Here is a 27,184-nt window from a genome sequence, read left to right as displayed (position 1 = left end):
CCATAGCGGAATTTACAGGTATGAAAAAAGCCATGTACTGTAATTTGCTATATAGCAAACCAATTACTGGTATTAATGCCTGCCTGGACAAAAGTTGTTTAACTATTAAGAACAGTTAAGAACATAAAATTAATGTTTGTTATGTCTGAACATATCGGGTGGGGGGGGGGGGGGGGGGGCGGCTTCCCCCATAGGCGTGCACCAGCTTAGACTGAGGTATTTTCAATTTCATTTTGTATTGTAAAAAGTGTTCGGTTTTCAAAACTATTGTCTGGAGTTCCTACAGCATAAAAGCTACCGGTAACATTGCATCGATGTTTGTTTTTAAGGCAAAGCATAGGAGTCCTTCCAATAATCCACTTTCAAATACATTTTAAGCAGTCTGTCTAGGAATGACATTTGCCTTTTGAGTAGCACATCCCTTTTGCCAGTATTGGAAGTCTAATAAGAAATGCTGAAGATCTTTTCATTCAAAGCTTCTTTGAAAGGAGCTTAGATGGCTTTCAGCTTCCCTTTTGCTTTCACAGAAAGAAGCTAGGCCTAAATCTTCAAGTGTGACTAGAAATTCTTGGATACTCAGCTTCAGACATTTTGAAAGATGCGATTTTTGAAAGCTTAGCACCTTGTACACGAAAAATAATCTTTAAGGCACTGAAACCAGAAAATTTTGGAAGCACACAAAATCAGGAGTGCTTTCTGAAAATTTAGCTGTTGCCCAACTTCTAGCTATACTACTTCCCTGTTTCCCATTCACTGTTATTCATCATCCCCTATGACATTACTCTCCACATTCTCTCCCTGCCACCCAAAGCAGATATCCTCCACTGATAAGGATTTAATATAAAGTATCCCTCCCTTTGCTTCATTTCCTTCTTTCACACAAATCTTACCTAGTATTTAGCACTGGTCAATGTTTGCCTTCAAACTAATCTTGGCAGAAATCTCCCATTTTACAGATCACAAAACTGAGGTGGACATTTGTGGTGAAGAGAGCACATGCAGCTCTCATAAACCAAAGAGCAGCTGGAGCTGCCCCAAACTGCAAACTAGGTATCACCGAGATCTATATCACTGTCATGACAGAGACAGATATGGGATGCAGCAAGTTAAAACCTCCTGTGCCGTGATTGAGAGACGAGACACAGCTTGATGCAAGCAAATGTCACTTTAATTAGCCTAATAGCATGATTATATACACACAAGCAATTGTTACATCTTATTCTGATTGGTCCAAAAACTTGCATATTCTACAACTATGTGGCAACTCGCACAAAGATCTCACGCTAGATATTTAGCAATTCAGCAATAGTTAAAGACAACAATGTCTGCAGTTCTTGCACCACGTCCTTGAGCAAGCTGACAAACCGACCGCCTTATTCCTTGCATAGTCTCAGCTTCATACTTAGTCCCTGTTTCTATACCCTTCAGTAATTTCTCATGTCCCTTATCACCAGGGCTTGTGGCCCACAAGCTCGAGCACGTTCCTTTCAGCTAACTGATTGTTACTTGTGGTCCTGCTTCCCAGGCCCCTTCCTGCACTCCTGTCTACAGGTAGGACCCTAAACCCACCACAGAAACAAAGAGAAACCACCACAATTGAGCTCTTTTGACCTCACGCTGATAGATACTGCAATTTTTTTATTTATTTATTTATTTAAACATGTAACACCCCCAAAGCAGGCAGACTGAGACTGTTTTATCCCTGCTCACCAAGTCATGGTTTACCCCTGTGATTTTTAGCTTGATATATCACGTTCTCCATAAGGCACGTTGCCACCTCTGTCCCCATTATTAAAAGCTCTGTGGCAAAAGCTCCAAGGTGCAAGTAAGATCAGTTTAACCTGTTAACTAGCTATAATTGCCTTTTATATCTCAGCATAACACGTTGCCTACTGGGTTTTAAAAATGCACCTTTTTCCTAGCATATACATATAACAAGCTCACATGGGTCCAACATACCATCAGCAGACAAACTAGATTCTGTTCCCAGGCCCATCTGAACAGAATGCCCCCAGAAGTCAATAATGCGGTGATTCATCCAGTAAGCTAAAAATTTTCATCCTACAAAATACCAAGGCACAGACAAATTACTCAGAAAATGCTGCACACAGGCTATTTGCTTGAAAACTGTCAAATTTTGTGAGATGCCATAACCCTGAATTAACACATACATAAATCCCAAACTGCTGTTCTGTTGTTTTTCAAACTGATAAGAAGAAAAAATTAAAAGGAATCCTAAATATTTCAGTTGTCCTGGAATTAATGTAGTATTGCAACAGATGGCGAGTCAGCTGCCAAAAATTAATATGAAACATAACATTTAATGCATAGTGGTTATTTTTCCCTAAGAAGATGCAAGCACGTCCTTTTTTTTATTTTTTTTTGCAACAAAGACAAAACCTATTGTCATAAAAATAAGTCCATTCCAAAACCAACAGTTCAGGTACGAGTAAGTGTAACTGCTGAAGAGGGGCAGTTGAGTCACCTACCCTCAATCACAGCTTCAATTCTTTTCCCTTCAAAGAAACACTCGGGTAAATTTATTTCGCCTAGAGAATGAACAGCAAGCTGGAAGCTGCACAGGTTCTACCTTTAGGAGCAGATACTGATTCAGACAGCACACCATAAAGACATTCCGGCTAAACTGTGAAATGGGATGGAGAACAAAGCTTGACCGTTTTGGTCCCCAAAGTAAGGGAACGCACAGATGGGTCTGCTCAGATCTGCAGTAACTTAGTCATGCAAAGTTTTTTGTTTTCCTTAACTTACTCTCTTTCTTATTAAGAACCATTTTAATTTAAATTGTGCACTGATTTACAAACCACCACAGTCAACTGTGAGTTATCAAGGACCAAAACATTTACAACAGTACTTTTGAGTTTTGCCAGAAACCAGGAAACTTTTTTCTGGCCACACAGACAATGAGCAAAAGATAATTTGCTCTGGGACACTTTGTCACAGAAAGACATAAAATATCTTGGCTGCAGCCAGTATGACTGTAGCACACTATACAGCAGGACTATTACTACACCAAGTACAGTCAGTGGCAGTCTGAAAAGTGAACATACCTCAGACAAATGGTAGGAAATTGGGGACTGAAGCTCACCAGCGTTTTCTATGAAAGTTAAAACCATCAGTCACTTCATAAGTATGTTATCAGAAGAAACATACTTCAACGCTTACAGTGTTAAAGAAAGGAAAAGGGAAATACAACTACTAAAATAAAGGTAAAAGAATTTACTGTCAGCTCATGCACACACAAGGCTTTCCACAATACACTTCATTTTCCCTTCCATTTTTACTCTTTACCAACAGTTAGCTTTGTCTACATGGCAAAACTAAATCATTGCTGACAAATGGGTGCAGCCAAATGTGATTTCCTTTGTCTACACTTGCAAGGAGAGACATACCCTGCTCTAGCTGAGCTGCACCCCTTGCTGTCAACAACTGTCAACAGCGGTTCAATTTAGTGCACCAAAGAGAGCCCAAACAATTTGGAAAGAATGATTTAAGCTGAGTAGGTCCCACCCGGCCCCTCCAGAACACACACGCAGAACAGCCAATGCAAGAAAAACATTTTAAAATTATTAGGAAAAGGAACAGTAAAAACCCACCAGATCTGGCAGAGGGATTGAAAGCATGTGAAGTTACTTAAGTGTTGTGGACCAAAAAAAAAATCAACAACCCAACTGACTTGTCAGTTGCCCAAGTTACAGAGTCCCCCATTTCTCCTAGACTTTGTCAGAGAGGAGTCTGTGATAAAGAAGCTAGTGACAACATCAGTCATTGTTTTATTTATTTTACATTAAAAAAGAAAATCATAAGCCTTATAAACTGGATGAAAACATCACCACAGCTAATTTGAAAGGGACTCTGCCACTCACCCTACGGAAGGCAAATCCAAGTAATGTAGATTGCAATGGTGGCGCCTACCATGACTTTAAATCATGTCGATATTCCCTCTCACACTTTAACAGCCAAAAGAATTACAATCTGCTTGGATTAATGCTGTACACTGTCATTAGGCTGGTAATTAAATCCCATTTCTGAGATTGTGTGATCTGAGTCACCAACATCTGCAAATATCTTTACATCTTGTGTAATAGCTGGCCTCAGATCTTGATACACCAAAGTAAAAAGGCCTTTTTAACGGCTCCCACGTTATTTTGGACTTACAACTCGATGATGACAGCAGCTTCTCAAAACAGCCCATGAATCAAATTTATTATCCAGTTTGTCATGTGGGATTTTCTTAACTCTAAGCCAATAGAGCAACAACAAATCAAGGTCATTGTTTATGCTGCACGAATAAAAATTAACCACCTGTTCAAAAATTTTTCTTTTGACACTGAGAGGTATTTGGTCTCACGGACTATTAACATATGCAGCCTTCACCAGTTCGTCTACACATCTGGGAGTATGTGAGAAAACACTCCTCAACAGCAGCCTCTCTCATGCCAGTCTGTCTTGACTTAAAAAAAATGTCAGCAATCCTACCACTTCCATCAGTAGTCACACATGAGAAAGATAATCTAATTGCAGGATGCTCATCCCAGGAATTAATTTCCTCCCCAACAGTTTCAGTGAATATTTAAGATGATCAGTGATTTTTCAAATAACGGTTTAGTGGTAAAAACAGCAGTACCGGAAGACCTTTTTGCCATATGGATCAAAGAAGAGACAGCATGTTATGGACTTCGAAAACAAGTCTACCTCTAACAAATCTGTGGAAGAAAGAAATGAATGGAATACTACCCTCACCAAACAAGATGTTCAGGTATCCATTTCTTTCCTTAAATTAGAGCCTAACCATGAAGCATAACAAAATGTATGCTATACAGATCTAAATAAGGAACGTTACCTTTAAAAATTCCAGTCACCTTTTACTTCTTCAACAGTTACTTGCAGTACTTGCCATACCAGACAAACGGTCGCTGTTTACGGCCAGGAATTGTAAGGCACTAACCCATAAACACACCACCTAACAGCAACCACAATGAAAGCCAGGAAACTTTGCTTTAAGTGCACACCCACAATGTTCCTCTACAGGGTTTACTTTGAAGTGGACAGTTTCAAGTGAGCCGTGGCCACCTCCAGTGAGTGTTCATAGCAGAAGGTGGCCCAGCCGATGCCCCAAGCCCCTCCCCACCAGAAGCAGGCATGCTGCAGGCAGTACCTCCTTGATCCGCTTCACAAGCGCATTCTGATCAAAGGCAACTGCTTCCGCGCACTGATGAAGATGATCTTGGTACCGGAGACACAGCTGCAGCACCTGCTGGGGGTCCAGCTTCTCTAGTTTGGTGTTAGTCGGGGAGGTCTGCCCACTGAGGAGTCCTACAAGGCAAGGGAAAGATCAGAGTTAATATGATGGTTCATGTAGCTAATTCAGCTGCAAGCCAAAAAGCAGCAGTACAAACCCAGAAGAAAAGCTTTATTAGGGGTAATGAAAAACTAAGTCAGCATCTTAGGCTGCTAAAGGGATTTCAGCAATGTAATAGTCTAGTGAAGGCTGAAAGTGGGAAGGGTATGGATCGAAAATTTATGGACGTTTAGGATTTATAGCAGTGCAAAGAACAGTTTGCCATACAGCTCAGCCCTCCTTGACAGAACTTAAAACACAGACTCTAAATGTACATCAGCCTGGCTTTCAGCAATATGCTGTGTAAAACAAGTCCTGTTTCTTCTCCTCCACAAACAATTCTAAGCTGTGAAAAATTAACCCCCTCCTCATTTATGTAAGCCAGAAGGGGAAGGAGTTGAGATCTACACACGCATATGGGCATAGGACTCAAATTATTTTCATTAGAACCATGCTGTCAAAACCAGAGCTCTAAAAATTCACTGGTCCTCCAAAACAAACCTGAATAAAAAAATTACCCACTGAAATTATTAGGGGTGAAATGTCCGTGTTTTGCCTACCTTGCCTTTTTTAAAGCTTCAGAACCCTTTCATCCATGAAGATTTTTCTTTACAATCTCAAAGACTAGCAATATACTTTTTTTTTTTTTTTTTTAACATGGAATTAAGATCCTTACCTACTCACGTGACCAGGCTTCACAAAAAGCTTACCAAAAAACGGTATTTGACTTAAAACTCAGACACTGGAAATATCCAGAGGAACAAAATTGTACAGAGAATTTTCTCTTGCCCATTGTTTGTTGCCTGCACAGCAAAACTTGAGAACCTTTTCTGAGCTCAAGTATACATATGCCATACTGACCACTTTGCCCAAAGCTGCTGGAAAAAATGATGTTAAACTCTAACGTCTTGTTGTTTTGGGTGGGTTTTTTTGGTTTTTTATGTTTTTGGGGGGTTTTTTGCTATTTCAGTTACTTTCATTTTCCTTCAGCATTAGTACAAGTTTTTTCTTGATGGGACACCATCTGTGACAAACAGCACATACACACAATCTGCTTTTCCCAAAACATCCGTCAAGCTATGTAAACTGAATTCAGTGACTGCATGCATGTGCTCTTTGGGACTCTCAGTTTACAGACAGGAAAAGACATTAAAATAGCAAATGTAAGCAAGTATCACACCAAGCAATTAAAAAGTAATAAATGCCAGCTATTTGTATTGGAAAAGTTCTTCTAAGAAATGCACCTCAGTGGGAAATGGAAACTATTTTGGATGGCCCCCATGCCTATTGGAAGCTACAATTGGTGATACCAAGTTCTTGCCAAAACAAAAGAACAAGATAGAAACCAAGATGTAAGTCAGAAGCATCTTATGAATTTGACAAAGTTAAACCTCTCTGAAACATTTGTAGACAGAAATGAAAACAAAACTAGGACAGCAACTTCATCAGACATGATGGAGTAGGTTTACTTTTCATCAACACTCAACATTTTATTCTCTCAGGCTCTCAACTATCCTTTGACAAACCTTCTTCTTTCCTCATCTTAAGAGGGGAAAAAAAGAAGGTAATTTTGTTTAACTGACTTGCTGCCCACTCTAATTGCCCTGCCTGACTCAAGGTCAGGAGAGGAAACAGATGCTTCACCTTTTAGTCTCAAAATCCTAGGCAACAGTCAAATTATTTTTAATGTTTTAGAAAGAATAATCTTAAACAAAATCTTAGGTCCAACAGTATCATTTGCAAATCTTTCAGGCCTACTTTCAGCTGATATTCAAAATTAACTGGGAGCAAGCCCACTGAATTAAATAAGACTTTCTTAAAATGTGTATGTTACATCTCCTAGTGTTTCCTCAGTTTGTTAATTCTGATCTTCTATGAAATTATCTTGTCAGGATAAATGTTCAAATACTGTTGTCAACTTTTAATATGTTGAATGTTCGCATAGGAATAAAGAGTTCACTGTACACCTCAGGCAGTTGTCCTGTTTCTACACTGATCAAATGCATGATGCTATCAACAAACTAATTTTCTCCTATTACTAATCTCTCACCAACTTCAAGAGGAGGAAGAAAATTAGACTCTATTTAAGAGATTTAATTAACATAAAATGTGTATTTTGGCCAACTTATGCTGCTTATGAGAATTTTGAAGCAGAACAGGCCAAGAACTGTAAAATGAGCTATAAAGGAACATGCTACTCAAACTTATATTAGGTATTTACAACCTTGTACAGGTTACATAATGCTAAAAGCAAAATTAATAAACCCTAAGGAGCCTCTTATTCACAATCCAGAAGAACACAGGCTCAAGTGATGGGAGATGTTAACTGTTCAGCTGGAATTCCTTCAGAAGGCGGCAGAGGTGGAAATACAATCCAGTACAAATGTTTGGAGTAGCAATAAAAAACAAACATATGCTGCTTGAAGATAGACTATAGTATTATTTTGGGTGATGCAGTAGGGAGAAGCCAAAGTAATTAGCTTCTCCAAAGACCTTTGGGCTCATGCTGAAAATGCCAGAAAACAATTTAGCTTAGAGTTTGAACTTGCAATAAAGGAAAAAGTAAACAGCAGCATCAAAAAGGCCACGCAGCCTTCCACCTGGCAGAAATTCCCCATCGTCAAAATGTCAAACCACCATTTTTTGTTGTTCACAGTAACTACTTACTACCTGTGCTATAAATATTAACATTTTCTTAACATTAACATGCAGCACAAGACAGACGCCAATCTCTTCCAGCAGTTCCAGAAGAGGGTCACAAAAATGGTCAGAGGGCTGGAACACCTCTCCTGTGAGGAAAGGCTGAGAGAGTTGGGAGTTGTTCAGCCTGGAGAAGAGAAGGCTCCAGGGAGACCTTATTGTGGCCTTTCAGTACTTAACGGGGGCTTGTAAGACAGATGGAGAGAGACTTTTTACAAGGGCCTGTAGTGACAGGACCAGGGACAATGGTTTTAAACTGAAAAAGGGTAGATTAGATTGGACATAAGTAAGACATTTTTCATGGTGAGCATGGTGAGACACTGGAACAAGTTTCCCAGAGAAGCTGTGGATGCCCCATCCCTGGAAGTGTTCAAGGCCAGGCTGGATGGGGCTTTGAGCAATCTGGTCTAGTGGACAGTGTCCCTGTCCATGGACTAGATGAATTCAAGGTCCCTTCTGTCCCAAGCTATTTTATGACTATGATTTTATTAATTACATTTTTTAGTAAGCCAGGAGCTTTGCTCCAAAAGAGCAGATGACAACAGTAAGTCATCTTGAAACTTCACGGAAGAGAGACTGCAAGCATTCAAATCCTGGAGAGGTTTCACCAGGGAAGCCCAAGAGTTAGAAACAGAGAGATGCAGGGCTGGAAAGGACCCCCACCCCCCATGCCATGCAACCCTGATCTCTTCCCTTCCTCCTCTCCCCAGCAGCAGGCAGTGAGCCCAAACAGGTTTCATGCAATACCACCTTCAAGAGCTCTGCACTTGAGAGACAGCAGCATACTTCCCTATATCCATGGAAAAACTTGAGACCCACAAGGGAAACCCTGAGCCAAAAGTGAGACACAGAAAAGGACAGGGGGTTAAAAAGGGTACTGCTATTGTCTTTTGCTCCTGTACTAACAGAAAGCTGGGGAATTATCTAAAAGCCTCTAGCAATTCAGCACTGAGAGAGCATTTTTAGAGCAAGGAGATGGCTAGCACTGCAAACCTCCAGATATTATTAAACAACTTTACTTCTGAAAACTGCTGCTTCCTTCTTAAAGCCATGCCCCACACTTTGAACTCTCCACTGAACAGGGCCGTCCCTCAGTGACTGGTCTACATGTGATTTGTGAGAGGATATTAGATCATATCTGTTGCAACAAAATACTTATTAGGTCACTCTTACAAGTGCCAAAAGGAGGAGAGACAGAGGTTACCGAGTGTTCAGGTGCCCTCCCAAAACAGCCAAAACTTGAACCTGGTCACCAGCACATCTCAGAACAACTAACTGCTGAGCTACTACCTCTTCTTCACTGAGGAAAAGGTGTTTCTGTGATTTTATCTGTGTGATTACTACTCCCTGCCTCCCGAGAACACAGTTTTGCTCTTAAATGGGAAGAAAACAGCATCTGACATTTTAATTTCTTACTAAATTAAATACTCATTTTTCAAGCTGTTGGTTCTCTTCCAAAGAAGGAAGAGCACCAGGAATCATCTTTGCACTGTCTGAAGCATTGAGAAGAGACTGCTTGGCACACGAGTAATGCAACGTACCCAGCGTGACAAGGACAGGAGGCATGGAGGATGCCGTGGCTTGGGGAAAACAACAACAGGGAAATGGGAGAACGACTACAGCAGAGCTTTAGCACAAGAACCAAAAACACTTTGGCAACTGCCAAACATGCAGTCTTGGCTATCAAATTACACTGTACAACAAGTAAGAAGACAGACCACATTATATGCCTGCCACAATGAAGAGAAGTCAAGATTTCCCACCTACTCTGGATACATCTGATCAGTAAACAGCATGCCCATCGAGGTGATAAACAGCAGCTGGGACAAAGAAAGATTCACATTTCAGCTCCCAAATGGTGCTTTAGAAAAAAACAACCCAGTACACCAAGTATGTCGTGCATAGAGAAATACCATACATCACTACAAGGCTTGCTGACCCACAGACTTGACAAATCTGTTATTGTTTCCATATTCCTTGGCAAAGCAGAGGCATGTTAAAACCATTTTCCTCCTACTTAGTCATCTCCTTGTTGGTTCCAGGTCAATGTACACTTCCAACAAATCACATCCTACTGAGCAGAAGAAAACTGTTAGTTTAAAAAGCATTTTTATGACTAGAAGTGAAGTTCTCAAAGAAACACTTTACATACTATAGTTATTCTACATACATACAGAACACAGTAACCCACCATAGTTATGCTCTGCTGCTTTAATGGACAATCCTAAAACCAGCATGAGTGCTTTCTACCCTGAAAAGTATTAATTATTCTTTTTAACTTCTGTATTTCCACTGTCAATCCCCTTTTCAAACAGTAACAGCAGACATTACAAAAAGAAAACCAGTAGGTACAGTTGTTAATTTATTATTACAGATGGCAAAGCACATGATGCTGTGGTCTTGTTGCTGATTTTCAGGCCAAAGAGGGTTGCTGTCATCAGCCAACCAATCTTACTGTGGAATGTAACAAAAGACTTTAAAAGTAACTCCTTATTTAATCAGACCAGAAGTCTACCTGGCCCAGAATACTGCTTCCAACATTTGACAACCGTGGACGTTGAGAAAACAACTTCTTTATCAGTTCTTCTTCCTCTTCAACAACCTTCCCACCTCCAAAGTTATTAATAAAAATTTCAGGCACAAAATACTGTGCTCAGTGAAGCTATGATACTTGAACTGCACTAATCCTTTTTGAAAGGTATACATTTATCTCCACGATATCCTGTGGCAATAAGATGCTTATTTATGCACAGCGTGAAGAAAAACTTGTCTTCACTTGCTTTACACTTGCTACTCTGTAGCAGTTGTGCTGTAACACACAGAATCTGTACAGTGGGGTGTGCTTTCTCCCATCATCTTTTCCAAGCTTGAGAACCCCACTGATCAGTCTCCTCTCCCACACAAGGCTTAATTTCTCTGATCACCTCTGTAACACCTTCAAATACCTCTGAGGCCTGACCTCCCTCTTTAAAAGCCAAGTCAATTCTTATACAATGTATAATGGTTTTATCTCTAACAATCGAGTTACTTCTGTAATTGCTGCTCCTTTGCTAATCAGCAACACCCTTTTTAAGAGCACACACTACAGTGTATTGCACATATCACTTCTTCTCCAGAGAGCAAGGATAAATGAAGCAATAGATTACACACCATGATTAGCAATAGCTTGTCAACTTTACAGAGGCATTCCCAGTTCTGGTACCTGTTTCTGTAGGTTTATTACTGTGTACATTACCATTTTTTTTCTAAAACCTCTCCTGTGAATGTTTCTCATTCATCCTTGTAAAGAATGATGTGCTACTTTTGTAGCAAATGCCGATTCAACTACTTGATCTTGCTTTTATGAAACTCTTCTCTGAAGACAATCACAAACTCTTCAGCAAGCTTCTGGAGAATCTAAAAAGCTTTCATTAAGCACGGGTTAGTAGAAATTTGTTTTCAAGGAATTTCTGCTCTGGTCTCCTGATAATTTCCTATTTAAACTGCCAGAGACTGTAATCTCTATGCTCTCCTAACAGAAGTTTCTTTTTGCTTTTTTGTTGGTGTGGATATCTCTTTGCCTACAGCTCCCCTCACACCGCTTTAATTACGATGTTCTCCCCCCTCCTACCCTTCAGCATCACCAGTGCTGCCTGCAACTTAATTTCAGCTGTTCCCAACTTCTCCTCTTACTACCCTCATTTTTTTATGAAACTCCTCTTCATAAATTTAATCCAAGACAGTAAAACTTTTCCAGCTCTTCTATTCTTCCTTGGATTTGAGTGGATATGGTTACCATTAATATAATAGCATTGAGTTATTTCATTTACCCTCATTAAGACACCATTAGTTTTAGCTTAAAAAGCACCAGTGTTTTTCAAGTCTCCAGGGATTTTCCTGTGTTCCAAGAGTATTTAAGAATGATCAACCCCACAACTTGCCTCATCAAGTATTTCTAAAGCTCTTGGGAAGAAGCTACCCAGTCCGGTCAGCTAAAGTCTGGCCTCAGCAGCCACAGGTTAGCTATCATAGTCGCCTTTCTCGTTGCTATTTGCATGGTGAGATTGTTTTGCCAGTACCTTCAGGCGTCTTAAGTACCAAAAAAAGATCTGTACAAGAAACAGATGAAATTACATCCCTACAGATTGAGTCTTCTTTCTTGACCACTACTGCTTGCACAAGCTTGGAGGCAGCAAATTGCTATTAGCTGAGACCGAGAGCTCATTTCCATATATTCTCCATGCAGGACTTTAATAGGACGTATGGAAAAGAAATAATCACACATGTATGTTGAAATAGATGATGATGAAATCGCACATATTGATGAAATGCTCTGAATTTTAATTGTGTACTTCCCCTCTCATTCTTGAAGACTAAGGAAAGACTACATCTTCAGTAAAGTTGGAAGATTCAAAATAGGTTTTTTGGTGTTGGTTTTGTTTTGTTGCATAGCTCTTTGGTGGGGTTTTTCTGTTGTTTGTTTTGTTGTTGTGTGGTTTTTTTTTAAATAACACCTCTGTTAGGAAACATCAAATTTATGCACTCAGATTTAGAAACACAGGCCGCCCTTAAGAAAAGGGCATACACCACAGAATTACTATAAGTCAATCATAAAGAATCTGAAAGAAAATAAAAAAATAAAATCACTGCTACTCATCTAGAAATCTTTAAGCTCAAATGTGGATGGTCACATGATCTTTTTCACAGATCGGTTTATTTTCTAAAAATCTCACTGATAAAACACCTTGTAATAAAATACATATTCACTCCAAGACAAAAGTTGGCTTTGTCAACTGTGTATTTTCAATTCCTTTGAACTTTAATGGGGGAACACAATGACTGCAGGCAAACTGAATAGCTATTATGTGAGCAAAGAACATATTTGTATTGTGGCAAGGAATGTTGGCTGTAACAGCAGATTTTCCCTCTACTTTGGAGTCAGTACCATGTGATCATTTATTTCTGCATGGGTGACAGATGGGCTGAAGACTCTCATCTTGTCACATCATTTAACAGGCAACTTTTCTGACTACAGAGCTCAAATATGCTCTCAGTATGAAGGAAGTCTCAGCCTCCCAACACAATGTTGCCTGTAAGCCATTATTCACCAAGATATATACATCCCCTCCCCTCTTATTCCTCCACCATTTGTCTTAAAAAACAAACAGTAAGAGATTCAAGACATTTAGGCTTCTATGAAAATGTAGTCTGCTACAATTCTAAAACAAAACCCCCACATTCTTACAGATTTCCACTTTTTCAGGTCACACAATTTACATTAGAATAAACTGAGATTTGGGGGTGGGGGGGTGGGGGGGAGGGTTGTTGTTATTAATTACACTAAAAGGCTATTTGTTTCTGATATTTCTGCTTTCGTATTGAGCCTCATTTCTGTCAGGGATTAGATCCTTCAAGGATTTCTATACATAATTAAAGCCTTCTCCTGTCACATAGAGATGGCTATACAGAGCCAATAATCTGCACACCATTTTTTGTACCATTGAAGCTTGTAACTTCCCTGATGTGATGACTTTTATCCTGTGCTTTGTACAACCAGTACAGCAGTTAGCACAATGGAGCCTGATCATGACTGGGACTTTGAAGACTGCTGCAAAACACAAATATCCCAGTGATGCAAAAAATTTCTAAATCAAAACTTCCATTTGGAAAGAAGTAAACCAGAAAGAAATCAGAGATCTTCCTCATTTGGATTGTTAAAAATCTCAATGTCCAAAAGGAGAAAATAGTGTACCATCTGCATGTACTGAGATTTCAGTCTGCAGTTACTTAGATGTGCCCCTCTGGAAGTATGAGATTGCCCAGCATTACACCTTCAAAAAGTCGCTAGCAGTTGCCATAAAATTGGACGCATGTCTACTGTTACCTTCTTTTGAAGCTTCAGGTAGGAAATAAGGTACACAGTACACTCTGAAGAAAAGCACACAGCTGCACTTTTTCAACTAAAAGCAGACAAGATCCTACCCAGACCACCTCCCCACTAATATTTCACTTCCAGAGCACAGAAGTAATATGGAAAAGAAGCGTTTTTTACTATGCAGTTGCAATATTGTATTACCAACTTCCTGCAACAGGCCCCAAAGTATAAAAAGAGGCAAAAGACTGGAAAAATAGATGGGGTGATTTTCACAGGGAAGTGTGAGATGATGGTCCTGTGCCACGCAATAAGCTGTATTTACTCTGCAGCAACATTTATTTTTTTTTCAAATTCATCAAGAGACACCCAAGACCTACCACCATCTGATTATGTAAGCACATGATATCCTCAAGCTACGACTGACCCCATTATCCTAAGTACTCTGCAAACCCAAAGGCCAGAAGACTGACATCATTTCATAAGATGAGGAATTGAGGCACCAAGAGATTAAATGATTTATCTGAGACCACATGGAAACTGCTGTCCCTCAGCCTAATGACTTCACCACCAGAACATCCCTCCCCTTCTCTCGCTCTCAAATACCAAATGCCAGCAGGGCAGTCAGCAGCCAAGCCTACTTTCCTACCGCGCCACCAGCACTGAGCATCGATGCAGTCACCCCCACGCAGATTCTCAGACTTCTAACAAAGGTTCATGAGACAACCAGAGTCAAATCAACAGCTTCTTTCCTCCAGCCCCTCCATACATACTCAACTGATGGGAAGGTCCAGCTCCCACCTTCCTCATTATATTCCTCACCACAGCTCTGGCACAGAAAACATTTCACTTCACTAAAACCACAGGGAACTAATCCTGTGGTTTACTTTTTCCTCTAGGGTAGCAAATGGAATCACAGCACCAAGAGATCAAAAACTAGAGCTAGCCCCAGGACAGGCAGGAGAGAGGGAAGGAAAGGACAGAGGGGGACTTCTCTGTTTTATCAACAGCAAACTGTCACTTCAATTCTTTTTATGCATGCAAAGCACTGGGAGAGTCTAAGTTTCACCTGTCCATCTATCTTCCTTGAAATAATAGGACCTTAACTACCTCTCGTTTCTCCCCCACTGCAAAGTTCAGCTGAAATTTGCCAGCAGATGCAAAGTTTTCTAGGCTGTAGACGGAAGAGAAAAGGGACAGCAGGAACAAACTCAATTTCTTTTAAAAAAAGATTTAACATCCCCCCCTCCCAAAATCTACAAGCTAAAACTCATTTAATTAATTCTACTACTAGTAATAGAGATTAGCCTCGCAGCAGTCTTTATTTTATTTTAGGCAAAAGTGCATGGATATTCATCCACATGACACAGCACTACTAACAGAAAAAAAACACCACAAAACCCAACATTCAGTGGCTTAGAGGAAAGGTGACATCTAAAGTCACCTCTGAGCACAGGGGCACCCACGTGAAGTCGGAACACATTTGCTATTCCACAATAACCAGCCTGTGTACACACACTAACCCCAAGTACATTCAGTGGGGGCAGAGTACACTGCTGCTTTGACGAAAAAGCAAAAGCACACACACAGAGGCAGTTACTACAGCGTAGCTGAAGTGCTGCAAGCCCGCGTTCACAACCTCATTTCCTTCATGGTAACTTGTTCATAGACCTTGCCTTGTCCCCGACTCCACATTACAGGAAAGACAATTTAAGGCAAGCCAGCCAGCCACTTCAGGCTCACAGATTACATCTATGACATGCCTATAAATGAGTTCAATGAGTTCATGCCTATAAATGAGCTCCTTCAACAAGTAAAATCTTTTATTAGATTAACCAATATTGCCATCAGCTGCTTTTCTCTGAACTTCTGGGCACTTTCTTCAGTTCAGATGTCAGTCTGAAAGTTCTCCGTTTACAGTTTATTGCCAGAGCATGGCATGGAGCAAGACTGATGAACAGGCCATTTACAGATTCAGCAAGTCCAAGACTTCCATATTCTTTTCCAGAGATGGAGAAAACTGTTTTAAAAGTGGCAGAGAAAACTTTAAAGATAGCTTCACTGGAAGAATTTCTTTTAAGTAAGTAATAGGATCTGTCGATGAAACTTTTTATTGATGCTTTATAATTGCAAACAGAACACAGTGTTGATTCTGGCATAAACATCATTATATACAAGAAATACATGGTTTCTATTTGATATGTAGCAGCGCTTTTCATGTATTTCCTACCATTTTTGTATCATCACAAACAAGTATAGACACCTGTGGTATCTTACTCTTTCCTCAGAGGGAATTTCTCTATCAGGTCAAAATACAGTCAAGCATTAAAGACTCAAAATCATTCACTTTTGTTCTGGCAAACACTATATCCTCAATTACAACTGCAGCTCCAACCTTAAGGGCTTGAGTGAAGGCACACTGCCACAGTAAAAATAATGTCATGGCCAAGAGTTACGGATGTGTAATGAACTTTGTCCATTTTTCCAAGAGTACTATCTAAAACATATATTAAAGAAGCACTGTCCAAAACACAATATTGAAACTTTCTGGCCACAGGTACTAGCGACAGTAATTTCTCTCTACTATGTGCATTGAGGAAAATACAGCAAAGAACAAGAGTAATCTGTAAACAGCACAGAACTGACATTTTCTACTTTCATCTTCATTTACCACATGCAACCCAACTTACCACTCAGCCACTTTGCTAGCAATGTGGACTGTCATTTCACATCCAAGTTTTAATTTGGATGATACTTATTTCTTCTCTGAAGGCTTTACCAGCATGACTTGGAATGGCTGCACTACTAAGGACTGGGAAAATCCAAGTGGGGCTGATGAAACTTTAAAATTATACAGCCTATAGTTATATAGCTCATACAGCATATACTTCACAGAAATTATGTAACTGCTCCTTAGTTTTTCTTATAACAAGTTTAACTGGACTAGTTTGTTTATTAAGGTAAGTGGTTGTCTACTAGCAAGCCCAGCTGAGTAAAGGAGAGGTCTACCCACCACATTTCTCCTGTTGTATACAAAGCGAGGAAGCGTCACTTTGGGAACCTGGATGACTTCAGACAATTAAATATCTGTCTTTGGCAACCCTACTGCCCAAATAGCACAAAATTATTCAGGAAGAGCCATTTTCTATCTAAATGATCTTACCATCTGACATTTCTTCTGTGAGCGCCTGCTACCAAAGTCTGAACCAATGCTTTCATCCCTGTCCTAGCTCTCCCAACCGTATTTAAATATTCAGGATTTGTTCCTACCTTCCTAATTCAAGTTAGCCAAACCTAAGTGCTGATGTACTCTTCCTTCAGTCTGCTTTGATTCTCTTCCCACATCCATTAGAACCAATTTTAGAAGTAACTCAAGGATGTCATTTTGGAGGTAACAATGGATGTCACTTTCCCAGCAGTATTAGTATCTAAATATCTATTACTGTTCCCAGCATTATATTGCAACATAAAGGTATTTTCCCTGGTCAGAAGGAAACATGGAGTTGGCATGAAATTATAACAACTAAATTTAGGAAAATGAAATTACTCAAAGGCTGAACTGGGGAGAGAAGGAGGAGACAACACACACACTATTTACTTTTGACAGAGTGTTTAAAAAACTAATCACTCAGCTTTGCGGGGCTTATTACAGCACCTAAAACATTCAACAGCTACACAGAAGTAAGTGGCCTGCTGTGCTCTGTATTACCTCCATGTTTATCATCTCCTGTCAAATACTGTCAAGCGACAAAGTGCCTTGAAGAAAGACAAAGCACAATAAGGAATCCGTACAACCAAGTGTTTCAAAATCCCGGGAGGTGGGTGGGGCGTGCAGGGAATCAAGCAAATTGCACCTCCTCTGTAGCAGACAGTTTACATTCCCCTTGCACTTCAGTAAATGAAGTCACCAGTAAAATTGCATGGCTCTACATAAGCAAGCTTTGAATACCTAACATTATCTGTGTGAACCTGCCCTTAGAGGTAACCTGTAGGTAACTGTAATCTAGGAGTACCGCTTTTTTCAGTTGCAAGTAATAGCACAGGGTTAGCAAGCCTGGGAGCTTCTTGAGCCCCAGCTCTCCACCGGAAGACAACAACTCAAGTCCCAGCATGGCCATCAGCCCAGGGAGACACATCTCAGAGCCAGCTCCGACAGCTTCCACAGTCCGGCTCTACTAAGCACGTGCATCACTCCCTCTGCAGTTAGAGATACCCAGAATATAAAAATTCATTTCTCCCTCCACTTAACACCAATCCCCCCAAACAGTGCAGCTGTAAAAACTTCCTCCCCCTTATTTTTGTTTTTTAATACACAGTCTGCTGATGGAATGCTCACATACGGCACAAACCTATTTCCTAAGTGTCATGGAAAGTATCAGTCATTTTACAGCAAAACTTCACTTCCTCACCATAACGGTTCTAAATACATGGTAGGTGGAGCTTTGCTTATCCTAAATCACATTCCCCTCAAGTATTTATAAGGTCCGTGTCCTGGTTACAGCTGGGATAGAGTTAGTTTTCTTCTTAGTAGCTGGTGCAGTGCTGTGTTTTGGCTCTGATGTGAGAACAATGTTGGTAGCACACTGATGGGTTTGGTTGTTGCTGGGGGGTGTTTAACCTGAGTCAAGGACCTTTCAGTTCCTGGGCCCTGCCAGCGAGAGGGCTGGAGGGGTGCGAGAAATTGGGAGGGGACACAGCCAGGACAGCTGACCTGAACTAGCCAAAGGGATATTCCATACCATATGACGTCGTGCTGAGTATATAAGCTGGGGGAAGAAGCAGCAGGGGGGACACACATCCGGCATCATGGTGTTTGTCATTCCAAGTAACCGTGACACGTGACGGAGCCCGGCTTTCCTGCAGATGGCTGAACACCTGCCTGCCCATGGGAAGTGGTGAATGAATTCCTTGTTTTGCTTTGCTTGCGTGTGGCAGCTTTTGCTTTACCTATTAAATTGTTATTATCTCAACCCTCAAGTTTTACATTCCTTTCTGATTCTCCTCCCCATCCCTCTGGGCTGGGGGAAGCGAGTGAGCAGCCCTGTGGTGCTTGGTTGCCAGCTGGGGTTGAACCACGACAGTCTATTACAAGACCTATAAAGCCTTTACAGCTGGAAAGCCTCCCAGCAGCCAAGAAAAGCCCCCTGTCCCTGTTTAAGGAGATACCCTTGCAGAACTACATCCTGCGCTCATCTCAAGACATTAATGCCACTGAAAAGGAGATCAATCTTGTTGGTCTGCTACCCCTGTTTGCCATGCAGGCCCCGTCCTTGTACCAGTTCTGGCTCTCACTGAGCTCCTCCACAGATGGATTCAGCTCAACAGCCTACCCAAAAACTACCTACTTGCTGTTATTAGTTCCCCATCAGCGCACCAAGCCAAACTGGTTCACAAGGGGGCCAACAAGCCTCAGAAGCACCACGAAATGCACAGCTATAGGTATGTCCTTCCTCCTCTCAGCTGTTAGATCATCTCTCCCACTCCAGGGATGATCTGCAGACAGACATTCTTCCTCAGTCTGGGGCAGAGTCTGGCATGCAAAATTGTAAGAGGCCCCCACCAGCACAGCACTCACTCTTGGCATCCTCTGACTACACTAAGAGAGAAAGAAAAATACATCATGTTATGGATGCATACAGCATCAGAATACCACCAGTTAATTATGGATACATGAGGACATCTGTCTACTCCTTTTGCTCATAACACTAGAAAATATGCAAGTAGTCAAACAGAACTAAAACCACTGAACAGTTACTAAACTGTTGAGTATGTTATTTGGTATCGCTTTAGAAAAAAACCAAACAAACCAGACTTTCTGACTCAGTTTACTATAAAAGAAGGTTAACCGCATTTCAATTAACACATCTCCATCGGGTACTGCTTGTGCACAAAGCCGGTTACAACTCTTGGTGAGACTCCAGCGCTGTAACCTTTTCTAATGATTAACGAGGGGCCTGAACCAGAGCGCAGAGCTGTGACGCTTTTACATGTTGAGAAGCAAGGCTTGCTCCCCCAGCTCAGGCTCCTGCCACAGTAGAGGGGCAGAACTCACCCCCTCAGCCCCAAGCAGCCCGCAGCCACAGGACTGCTCTGGCGGCAGCACCCATCGCCCCTGGATCCTGCAGCATCCAGGAGGAGCCACTGGGCAAGAGAGAACCAGCCAGACGCCTCTCCCCCTCTGCAATATACTGATGGGCAGAAAGGCACCTCAAGAAAACCACATTATTCTATATTTTTTTATATATATATATATATATATATATATACACACACACACACAAGCCCATAAAGCTCAGTTTCTCTTCACTCACCATCTGAAACAGCTTGGTTTGTGACACTGACAGCAATTGATTCCTGTATTCTGTGCAGAAAGTTCTGACTTCAGATAAGAAACAAAATACCAGGAAGGGATGAGCTGTAAAACCAAAGACAGCCTTGCTCCCAGGCAAATACTCTGTTACAAAAATAGGGAGAGGAAAAAAAGGGGGAAAAAAGACAGAACACTTCCAAATTAAGTGTTCAATATTACACATGAAGACAACTGAAAATGAAAAATTTGGTGGGACATTATCTGCTTTTGCTGCTATTTTAAAATGACAGAGGTGAGAGTTATTTCTCACTATATTTGGCATTTTTAAAGCTCTTAATAGCAAATTGTAGTCTCAGCATTCCTATGAGACGGCATCTCAAGACTTTATACTTTTCAGATCATTAAAGACTGAAGAAAGGATCACGCTGCAATGCCTACAAGCAATCACTCGGTGTTGCGTATCAGCCAGAGCGGGGCTGCTCTTCCACAGCAATTTGCCACCCCAGTTCAAACAGACAGAGGCTCAGCTCCCGTGCTGGCGCCTTCAGGGCGAGGGGTGACCAGCCAGCCCCAGGAGGGGTCCCTTCCCAAAGGGCTGTGTGCTGCCCCGACCCCGGCCACCCCTTCCCAGGTTTAGCACTCGCACAGCTGTGGGGTATACTGGTTCAAGCTGCCTGATCCAGCAAGAGCCTTCCCCTTTCAGCCGACCTGCTTCTCCCTCCCACTGGCCCAGCAGCCACCAAGCCCACCACAACAGGAGACCACAGTGGTCTGCAGCAGCAGCACCACCTCAGAGCGATGATGCCTTCACACTGTGAAATCCTCCTGGTTTTCACTAAGATTTGGAACCTAGGTATACAAATCAAAAGTGCAGCAACAAGCCACCAACACAGGTGTCCTGGTTTTGGCTGGGATGGAGTTAATTTTCTTCCTAGTAACTGGTACAGTGCTGTGTTTTGGATTTAGTACCAGAATAATGCTGATAACACACTGATGTTCTCAGTTGTTGCTAAGCAATGTTTATACAAAGTTAAGCACTTTTCAGTTTCTTAGGCTCTGCCAATAAGAGGGCTGGAGGGGCATGAGAAGCCAGGAGGGGACACAGCCATGACAGCTGTCCTGGACTAGCCAAAGGGATATTCCATACCACAGAATGCCATGCTGAGTATATAAACTGGGGGAGATGGCCAAGGCCTGTTGATCACTGCTCGGGGACTGGCTGGGCATCAGTCAGCAGATGGTGAGCAACTGTATTGTGCATCACTTGGGGGTTTTTTCCTTCCCTTTGGATTTTATTCCTCTCTCCTTTTCATTACACTTGTTGTAGTTGTGTTGTTATTATTATTTTATTTCAATTATTAAATTGTTCTTACCTCAACCCTCAAGTTTTGCTTTTTTCCAGATTCTCCTCCCCATCCTGCTGGCAGAGGTGGCAGGGGGAGTGAGCTGTGTGGTACCTAGTTGCCAGCCGGGGTTAAACCATGACAGCAGGCTATCTCCCTTTGGGAAACACACTGAAGGCCAGCTTACTTGTCAGGACCAGAGAGACAAGCTGCTGTGCTTCACTGCTGTCAGCCTACAAGAGGTACTTTGCTGCACCTATGTAGACTCCTTACCTGCAGCAGCTTGCTCCTGTGTGCAGCTTGCAGACTCAGTAGCTTCAGTTTAACTTTTGGAAAACCCTCTGTCAGGTCCGGTATGATACTGAACCCAGCAAGACACTGAAGTCCTACGAACACTATATCCAGGTCTAAATGACCTCTAACTACCACATCTACCACTGATGCACTGTAACCTGCAATGTGGTTTTGACATTATGTTCTCCATCTGCAGGATGCAACCCATACTTTCTCAGGTTTCTTATGAAGGTGATAGACCTTGCATGCTTAAACTTTGTTCACATTAGCCTCACTGGTAACATCAGGATGGCTGTAAGTAACTGTTTCAGATGCCAATTTGGTATAGGGTCCTACACAAACATACTCCCTTCTGCAATGATTTTAGCACTGCTTTTTGAAACTGTACAAAAACAGGGTCAGAGGTAGATTTCAGAAAAAGGGTACAGAAGGGGATCAGCCAGAATTTTTTTTTTCAGATGTTGCAGGGGAAGGATTTTGATCATATGGGGCATCTGTAACCACAAGGATGATGACAGAAGAGCCTTACCATTTTTTGTTCCGAAATCACAAGGCATTTCTTGTTTTCACTAATATAAATACATATCAAGAAGTTGACTCCACTCTAACAAAAAAAAAAAAAAGTCTAAAAGCAGTATAAAAAAACCCACCATGGTAGTTGCAGACACATACGCATCTCTTCCTAGGTTGGGGGAGAACAAGAACAGAAAACTATACAGAATACATGGGTGACAATAATGTACAACAGTATCTAACCCCTTAACTGCCTTAAAATCAAGGTACAAATCAATTTAGAGCATGTTAAAACTTGAAAGTTCAGAGCCTTGAGTTCTCAAGACTCTTTGAAATGCATTAGTATCTTAAATGTTTTCATCGAACTCTCTAGTTAATATGTGATTTATTCCCCGCCCCCCCCTTCTTTGTCTGACTTAATTTATGGAGAGGAGGACAGCATTTGCAGCAGCAGTTAAATGGTTTGATTGATTCTGACAACTTTCAGTAAAGGAATGGAGCACACAAACTGGCCTGTGCCTCCTTCCCAGCTACATTGCCTGCACTCCTAAGTGTCTCCAACACAAATGCAACAGTTTTTCCCTCTCCAATCTGCCTTGAAGACTGGTGTGCTGCTCTTTGCTCATACCCAGAGTTCAGTCATTGCAACAGAGGTCTGACGTGCGCACATGTCTAGTAAGGTCATTTAACAGAGAGCACTCAAATCTATTCAATCAGCACCACGCTAGCCGAATTTTTTGAATGAGATAGTGTGGTCTAGCAGGAAGTCATCAAACTGAAAAGCTTCCGGAGAGTCACATATACCTGAGGGAATTGCGTAACAGGAGGATCAAATGTAAAGCTTTGCCTCCTCACGCTACCACTGCAGCTCTAAAAGCCTGGCGATGAAAGCCAGTTAAATACATTACATCATTAAATTGATTTGCTAAGTTTGTGCCTCCAGCAATCCAGTTTTTAAAACCTTTTACATTCTGAAAAATAATGGCCTGATTTTCCACAAGTGCTCGACATCCTGAAAGGCTGTTTGCTAACCACACAGATACCTTACAGATGTTTGGGTAGATGCAGGCTGCTCGTACCAGCCAGCTTGTATACTTGGTGGAGATGAGGAAAAGAAGGGATACAGGACCCAGAAAGTATCTCAGATCTATACTGCTTGAAGGCTCAGTACCGGCACTTATTTCAGCCTAGGAGAGCTCTCTTCTAGTTTAACTTGTGCCACTTGAGAAATTGTCTGCTCTGAACTAGAACGCACAAACACAAACAAAGTAAACACCACACAACTCCTATTTTTTGTCAAGGGAAAAAAAGTTACTACACTAAGTCACATACTTTAAAAAAATAAATAAAAAGCTGTGTCACTATGCTCTACAAGAGTATTCATACAGGGGACGACCAGCAGTAGGTGTTCTAGTATAGACAGCTCATAGATCAGATGCTGTTAATGATTGCCTATGCTTTTCTGGTTTTAGAAGACTCTGTTTCATTTTTAGAGCAATTTTAGAAAAAAATGCTTCTATCACAACATTCACATTATATCTACACGTCTTCTCAGGTGCTTTCCAACACTGCTCACCATCAAATTCACCAAATACTAGTAGTTACTTCGTTGATTTAGAGTGGTGGTACCTGTTGGAAGGCAGCTTTCACTGTTCTGCTGCCTGCCTGCCTGGTGTAAGTCTCTCTTTCTGCAGAGAAAACATTGCATTACTTGAAGTATAAAATATGATGAAGCTTTAAAAGAAGGGTGCACAGGGACTGAGGGTGAGGGAAGGTCCTCCTATTCATTGGCCAGGCACAGAAGCTACCAGAGGTCACAAAAGCTGAACTTCTTTATTCAAGCAAAAATTCCCATTAAAGCCAAACAAGGTTTTGTTGAATTAGGGCCACAGGAATGAGCCTATAGTACACTCTCAACTGGGAGCAAGTCAAAGCAAATTACGCAACAGCCATCAGGAATCTGTGTACAGCTCTTCAGATCCACAGTGCAGAGGAGCCCTGAAACATCCTTAACTTTTGCCTATTTACGTCCTAGCACAAAAACCCCTTCCAACAAAACAAGCCATACTTTTATATATTTTTATTAGCCCAATTTATAGGAAACAGCGCTCTTCTCTTCCTCTTTCCACTCCCCTCCTTCCCACCCTTCCCTCTCCTTCCCCCCTTGCAGTGTTGTGCTGTTTGTGTGGAAAAAACCGAGCTCCTGCCTTTGCCAAGAGTGACATCAACTCATTCTTATCCAGTGATGTCCAGCAGAATCTTTCTCTGATAAACATTTGCTCAGTGTCAGAGCCCCAAGGCTACTGGCTGCATTTTGTTTTCATTGTCGCTTGTTTTCTGACACTCTGCTGCTCCTTATATATGAACCCCCCCTCCACGTCTTCAACTTGGAGCCAGAGCGATGCAGTGAACAGGACATTCCTCCCTGCTTACCCAGGTCTTCCCACCACCCCCTTCCCTCTGGAACAAGACTCTGTTTGTCCCTCTATGAACAATAAAAAGCTGATTCTGTGGAGAAGAACCAAAAAGAAAAGGAACAAAGCATGTGCAAAAAGCAATTCGGGAGTGCAGACATGGATTTTTGACATTTGTTTTCTCTTTTTTGCACACATTTTCTTACACCCTTCCCTAGCATGCTCTAAAGTTAGGGAAGAATCATAGCTGATCAATGGGCTGATGTACCTTCTGCGTCTTGCACAGCAGCACTCTCCACCAAGACTCAGCAATATTTGCTCACATCTGGCATCTGTGCTCACGCTTCTGGGCTCACCCCCATCTGATAAAGCACCTCAGATGTTTCCCTCTTCTGCGCTCCCTCCTTTCTCTGTCCTCTCCTCACAAGCCATCAGCTTTCTGGAGCAAAGGGAAGCAGATGATCCTTTTCCTCACACACCACCCAAGCTGACATTGACCTGAAACACATCAACCTGTGCCTTCAGGCAACAAGTACTGAATGAAATATTGTTTATACCAAAAATGTGTAATCCATGGATGCAAATCCATATGGGATGACGGATACATTGCATCTATAACTGTATCCTTTCTTGGGTCACTGGGGAGGAAGAAAAATCCATTTGTAGAGTTTTCCAAAAGAAAAAGTCTGCTGTAATTGGAAGGAGATATTCTGGTAGCATCAGCCTACAGACTCCCACTTTTCTAGGAAACTTGTCCTAAAACCTTCTCTGGTGTTCATGAAAAGGTTGCAGCTGTTCTGAACAGCTTATAAAAACAATGTCCTTTTAGCTTGTGTGTGACAGAATGAAGGTCAGTTACCTTCAGAAAGCAAGTGAAAAAAAAATATTACTTTTGAATGTTACCATTAACACATACCAACTGTACTAGAGCATTAGAAGTACTGAGGAAAACTGACACAGAAAATTACTCCCTGCCAATGTCACTTAGAGGAGTCTGCTAGAAGAAAGGAAGGGAAGGCGGCGACCTGGCTTAAAACAAAGCACAGGAATCCAGCATTCAGACAGGTCAGTCAACCCTGTCCTTTTATTTTTCAACCTCTCAAGTTGTCAGTGGTGCAGCTAATACCACCTGGATCCAGCCACTCTTGCAAATTCACAAATGTTAGTGATAGCTGCTGCCACAGGGCTACCTGCAATACCCTCTTAGAGTAAATTCTGTCCTTGTGTAGCTTCTCACTATTTTTTATGCTTCCTTTATTACTACTGTTTTCGATTTCAGACAGAAAACATTAACAAACAAGACAGTTCCTCCACTCATAGTCTCATTTTCTAAAAGCCTTAACTGCTCCCATTGAAGTTCATGACCGTGTCAGTGCCCTAAACAAGTAGGCAAGAGTACAAGTCACAGCCATAGTGGAGGTCAGGCAAGAAATAACACTGTGAAACAAACCATGAGGAAGGAACATACAGGCTCTCAAATACACTTTAAGCAATAAATAAGACATATTTTAAATCCGTTTCCACTGAGAAGGTTGCTATCTTTTAGAAGAATGTTTGGGAAGATCAAGGTCTTACTTCTTGACATAACAGTTCTTTTGAAACTGTGAAATATTAGTAGCAGTTAAAAAATAAAGTCATCCACTAGCCTGCAAATACATATTTTTCAAAGTAGGCTCCTGTAGACTGATCTATGTATTACCTATTCGGACGACCTCTCTCTTTTCCAGTAAGACAGCCACATAAATTAATGGAAATTTTCCTCTTGCCTTGAAGGCCTGATAAGATGCTACACCACTCCTGCAACAGATTGCCCTCAAGGTTATCCTGTCACTTTTCATTACTAAACAAGCCATTTTCCAAAATACACAAAGTACATTTTTACCACCAAATTCATTATAAGCATTTGCACTGAAACGTATCTTAACTCAGTGGTCAGAGCTTGGGTGGAAAAGGGAAGAATTCTTCTGAAGAGGTACAAGCACATCCATGGGATGCTGCCACACTGGCAGTTGCTTTACTGTACTAAAGGTGAAACAATAGTTGGCTGGCACATAGGGATGTAGCTCCATAGGAAACCCGGGTGATACTCACACCTGTGCTCATTTTAGGGTTGAGTTCTTTCCTAGGGTATCACAATTTATGGTATGTAAGTGTTTCCAGTATCTGGAAATGGGATGTTTGGTCACAGAAATACTGACAGGGACACAAATTCCCAAATGACCTTGACTATAATTAACCATCTAATTATAGCGGCATTTGGCCGAACAACACCTCATTGGCAGTCTCTGACTGTTTTGTTTCAACAGATAGATTGACTCAGAATTTGACAGAACTGCCCTCCCACTAAGATAAACTCCTATGTAACAAGAGAGGTGATAGTTGCAATACAGGAATTCATAC

The 27,184-nt window shown here is 41.4% G+C and overlaps 1 protein-coding gene across 2 annotated transcripts in view; it reads right to left on the bottom strand.

Moving 5' to 3' along the window:
- The window catches only part of BORCS5 (BLOC-1 related complex subunit 5), a 78,205-nt gene that overhangs the window by 16,842 nt on the left and 34,179 nt on the right, over nucleotides 1-27,184 (bottom strand). For both annotated transcript variants that reach the window (XM_037390014.1, XM_037390015.1), the window contains exon 3: nucleotides 5,177-5,334. In XM_037390014.1, coding sequence (XP_037245911.1) covers nucleotides 5,177-5,334 — 158 coding nt within the window. The remainder of the gene's footprint in view (nucleotides 1-5,176; nucleotides 5,335-27,184) is intronic.

The sequence above is a fragment of the Falco rusticolus genome, chromosome 5, assembly GCF_015220075.1.
Source record: "Falco rusticolus isolate bFalRus1 chromosome 5, bFalRus1.pri, whole genome shotgun sequence".
Lineage (NCBI taxonomy): Eukaryota > Metazoa > Chordata > Aves > Falconiformes > Falconidae > Falco > Falco rusticolus.
This window is presented reverse-complemented; position numbering and strand designations above follow the sequence as displayed.